General features: G+C 49.3%; 1 protein-coding gene across 2 annotated transcripts; it reads right to left on the bottom strand.

Moving 5' to 3' along the window:
- Positions 1-1040: 1040 nt before the first annotated feature.
- Positions 1041-4942, bottom strand: LOC125531204 (nucleobase-ascorbate transporter 2). 2 transcript variants are annotated; one of them, XM_087547555.1, is made up of 15 exons: positions 4788-4942; positions 4313-4667; positions 4088-4185; positions 3797-3973; positions 3600-3700; positions 3407-3482; positions 3257-3316; positions 2970-3154; positions 2655-2751; positions 2485-2571; positions 2306-2364; positions 2121-2212; positions 1935-2012; positions 1677-1837; positions 1041-1557 (listed from the first exon to the last, which is right to left on the bottom strand). In XM_087547555.1, the coding sequence occupies exons 2-15, from the start codon at positions 4401-4403 to the stop codon at positions 1345-1347; spliced, it is 1575 nt and encodes a 524-aa protein (XP_087403681.1). In that variant the 5' UTR covers positions 4404-4667; positions 4788-4942; the 3' UTR covers positions 1041-1344. The 2 variants fall into 2 exon arrangements, with proteins under 2 accessions (XP_087403681.1, XP_087403682.1); XM_087547556.1 differs by having other exon boundaries at positions 4313-4683; positions 4788-4916.

Below are 4942 nucleotides of genomic sequence, written 5' to 3'. Positions count from 1 at the left end.
AATAACACCATGATAGTTCTGTTGAAAACAGCGTCGGTCCGGGTTAGTTTCATTCAAATCATGCAAATTAGAGTCTAAAACAAGAGCAAAAATGTTTGGAGAAGTAGATACATTTGGGATGTATCAATCGATAGTAGTGATCAGAAACATAATTGACCCTCGGGTTCTTCAAATACTAGCTATCAAAGAGGCTCTAGCACTGGCAGATGATCTTTACATGAATAAGATGCTTGTTGCCTCGGACTGCAAAGTGGCCATCGATGTTATCAAAGAAGGGAGTTCTGCAAATTTTGGTGGCATAGTTCAAGAAATAGTAGCTAGGGCTAGTAGTTGTTCTTCTTGCACTTTTAGTCGTGAGTTTAGGACCTCAAATGTAGAGGCCCAGAATCTTGCAAACCATGCTTTAACTTTAGGGCATGGCCGCCATGTTTGGTTAGACCAGCCCGGCGACCTTGTAAACATTATGACGCAGTAATAAAGCTTTTGTGAGATTCTAAAAAAAAACTCCTGGCCCAGAGGAGCCGAGAGCTAGAGAGGAACCGAACATACCCTCTCCTTAAAAAAGGTACCGAACGTACCTAAATGGCAGGAGACCAAATGGAGGCTCAAACACTTTGCCCAAAAAAATGTATTGTAGTTACTAAGGCTGTAAAGCAAAGAACCAATGCCATTGTGCTTTGGTTATGCCAAAAATTTGATAGCACTAGCTAGGGCACAAACCAAATATACCCTTGGAGATTTAGAGATAGTGGGAGAATCATCGCCAAAAGCTTAGGCGCCTTAGATAATGGGAGGGGTAGAGTGGAGCGTTTTGGAGCTCAACCTCCATGAAGGCTGGAAAAAAATTGCGTCAGAAGAGGCCGAAATTTTTAGGATGAAATACCTTGAAATATGATATGTGAAAAAAAACAAATTCATGGACTTTTAGCTTTTAGGATGAATTACTAAAAAGCCTCAGATTTGTTTCTGTTTTTTTGTGTAGCACTCGTTTTAACGTATTTTGTCATGATAATTTGCACACTTGTGAGCTCCATTGAGCATTTCGGGAGGGAGTACTATATATCACACCACGGTAGGCCACATACATGATCTTGTTTGCGGAATGGTCAAAAACAGGAACTACATACGACAGGGTTGGTTCACCGAGCCGGCACCTCCCCACCCCGATCTACAAGCATATAGATAACAAAGAAAATGAACGAATGAAACAATGATGACCAGCTAGAGGCAATACACATCTACTATTTCCACTGTTCAACAACACTCCGATCCGAACAGCCGCGCACATGATCGCATCAGCCAAGAAAGAAACCATGTCCTTTCTTACTTTTATCCCTGGAGCGTTTACGAGGGAGGGAAGAAGCGGTTGAGGTTGAATGGCAGGCTGTAGAACTCCTCGTTCCTGCTGTCCCCCTTGAAGGAGCGGAAGGGCACCCACCACGGCATCCCCCGGTCCCTGCCAGCGTCCTTCACCTCCAGCGTGTTGTCCAGGAACACGGCCACCATCAGCCCCACCGTCGGCGGCGACGAGAAGATGGTGTTGATGTAGTCGTTGAACTGCATGCAATGCGTACATGTCAGGGCCGGCCACACACAATGTTAAAGTGGAGTTCAGGCACGCCAAGAAGATGTTTTGACCACTACGCGCCATGAGAGAGAGAGAGAGAGAGACGGACCCATCCAGCTTTAGTGTGCGCAGGACCACGCTGGGCAGCCATGCTGTAGCGGAAGAAGTACTCCGGCACGGACAGGCCAAGGAAGATGGACACGCCGACGATGAACAGGTTGCGCATCGAGTTCATGTTGGTGAACTGCAAGAAGGAGAGCCCCACCGCAGCTGCAGACACACAGAAAAAGCCAACAGCGATTAACCAGACCGTCGTCAATCAAATGCACGTAGTACTCGTAGCAGCAGATGGGGCGTGGTAACCAACCAACTAGTCCGAACAGGACGCAGTACACCGCGGCAAAGATGGTGAACGGGATGGAAGCGAACAGCGCTCCAAATTTCCCTGCACATGATGATGCAAGAGAGAGTGAGAGTTCTCTTCAGGGATACTGTGCTGTTTTTCAGTATAAGAAATCATCATTCTGAAGACAGTTCAGTTCAGATAGCTCACCCAGCATGGAGAAGAAGATCATGAAGCCAGCACAGATTTGTATGACGCGGCGGCTCCCGATCCTCGTTGATCCTAGTAACCCCACGTTCTCCCTGCATTTGTTCCCGACAGTATCAATCAAGGCTGGAAGAAACAGTTTTGTAATGCTTCTTCATATATTATGTGATCTCTTTTGTGCAACGTACACTGAGACAGTGGAGCCGGTCCCTGTTCCAAAGAGCCCACAAAGGAGGATGCCGATTCCCTGTTGCATAGAGCGTTGTTACTCAGCAAATCTCTTGTGGAAGTAAAATTAGTTTTCAGTTTTGAATAGCATTCAGAACTGAGAAGAATAAAACAATCAGGGCTCGAAGATGATATTTACCTGCCACCCGATGCCTCTGCTCAGGATGTGAGCTGGAGGTGGAGTTGCACTTGCAAGCCGAGCTGCAGCGCTGTAAGAAGCTGTGGACTGTTGAACGGAGACATTGTTAACATCATGACTAAATTGCATAGAAGAAATGGCTGCTGTCAACGAGCAATTAGGGGTGTCACCTCTATTAGCGAGACCAAAACCGCAGACACCATACCGAACGATTGGCCGGCACTGAAGGTTGGTGCCCCCCACTGCAGGGGGTATGGGATCTTAATCCTGGAATAAGGACAGCGCAATCATATCAGTACGAAACTCGACCAAATAATAAGTAATACTCTTTAAAATGGATTATTATTTTTCCAACTGAAGAGCTGATTTGAGAGTTATATAAATCAAAAAACAGGATGCGCAATGCAGATGAACCATTTTCATGTACACGCAAGAGGTCAAGAAGATTCTAAATTTATATTGGGAAAACTGGCAAAGGGGCTAACCATGGGGCGGAAGAGATCAGATTGGCACGGTCAGTGCGGCAGTTGATCTGAGTGACCTCGGTGCTATGATTATACGCGCCACCAGAAGTGAGAATTTGAGCATACGCCCAGACCAATGCGATACAGATGAACAGGGAGAATCGTTCCAGTATGGGGATCTCTCTTATCTGTACATTCTTCAGATACTGGTAAGAAACAAGAAGGCAGTTAGCAATGCTGAACTTCTAATAAGGACTAATTTTAGTTTAACTGGCAAAGACTTGGATGATTAGGGTTGCTTATCAAACCTGGGAAAGCACAACAAAGAGGATTAACATTGGCAGGCCAACCTCAACGCATCTCCCAACCTGATATACACAATATCAAATAAGTACCAATGCTGAACGAAGTGTCAACTTTCTAAGAAAATGAAGAATCAGGTGCAGAGCAAGCCATACCACAGGGAATCCTCTTTCGAAGAGACCAAAACCGAGCAGCGCAACCACCGGCGCCATTCCCAGTGGACTGAAGAATCTGAAAGTTACACCCAGGCCACACATCCATCAGTAAACAAAACTGAACTAATGTGTAAATGTAGCACGCAACATGTCACTACTAATACAACTAGTACTTGACAGTGTGTGGTGGTACCTGGAGAAAATACCCCAGAGCTGGCTGTAACCAAGGATGATCTGAATGCTGGAGGACACTATGAGCGCCCCCTGTATGGCCCTCATGCTCTGGAGGAACCTCTGCTCAAAGATGATTTTGATTAGACCATGCCGTTAAAGAATTTCTGAATGTGCGGATACTAGAAAGTAAAAGTGAATGAATGATTGATTGGTCACCTCGTGGTCGTCGGGTATGGCCGCGAGCGACGAGTCCTGCACGATGGCCATCACCGGGATGACGAAGGCGTAGGAGCCGCCTATGACCGTCGGCAGCCGCGTCCCGAAGAGCGACTGCAGCAGCGTGTTGATGCCGGTGACGAAGAGCAGCGTCTGCACCACCCTCACCCTGTCTCCCTGCAACCCATCCGAGAACAGCATCAGACATTGTTGGCACTGAAACTTGTGATGCCAGGCGCCAAACCCATGGGGTGGTGTGAATCAAGAAACGCAGAGGCAGGGCGCACTCACGTCGCTCCCGCCCATCATGGGCACCAGCACCGCCGGGATCATGACGGCCGTGCCCAGCGCCAGGATGTAGTGCTGGAAGCCCAGTATGATGGCCTCCCCTGAAGAACACAAGACAAGAGACCACGCCTCAGAGTGGAACACAGACAGAGTAGTAGCTGGAAGGCTCGAAAATGCAGCAAAGCTGGTGGATCAGAAACAAGGTTGGACGGACGGGCGGGCACTCACCCCATGGAGGGTTGGAGTCGATGCAGTACTCGAACCCCTGGAGCTGCTCCATGGCCGGGTGGCTGATCTCCTCCGGCTTCACCTCCGACATCTCCCCTTGCTGGACTCGCACCGCCGCCGAGAGGAAGAAGAAAGAAAGAAGAAACGCCGCTCCTCTGTACCGCACTCCACAGGGTTGCTTCCCTCCCTGGCTTATGAAGGCAACCACCGCACCGCACGGCGGCCCTGGCGGTGATCCCTTGTGACCGCTCCTTGTCCTCTGGCGGGGGAAGAAGACAACCGGACGGGGGGCTTGCTTCCTCCACCCGCAGCACTCAAGAGCCTCGGCGCACCTTTGCAGGAGCCCCGACGAAATCTGTTGGGGAAAAAGGCTGCGGGGATGATGATGGTGAGCAAGCGAGCGGCGAAGTGCGAACGGCAAGAGCAATCCGCGGCACTACGACGCTAGAGATACTGCGGCTGGCCGCTAGCGTACCGCTACGCCACTGGAGTGAGTCGCCAGCCTTTCTCGTGCCGTCGTGGTGGTGGTGGTGGTGGTGGTGGTGCCTCTCCTTTCCTTTGCCCTTCCCCCTTTTCCTTTTATCCTCGGGAGGCTCCTCCCTCCTGGGCTAAATGCTTTCCGGTCTGTGG

The sequence above is a fragment of the Triticum urartu genome, chromosome 3A (genome assembly GCF_056163025.1).
Source record: "Triticum urartu cultivar PI428250 chromosome 3A, HENAU_Tu73, whole genome shotgun sequence".
NCBI classification, from domain to species: Eukaryota; Viridiplantae; Streptophyta; class Magnoliopsida; order Poales; family Poaceae; genus Triticum; species Triticum urartu.
Note: the sequence above shows the minus strand (reverse complement) of the source record. Positions and strands in the feature narration are given on the sequence as shown.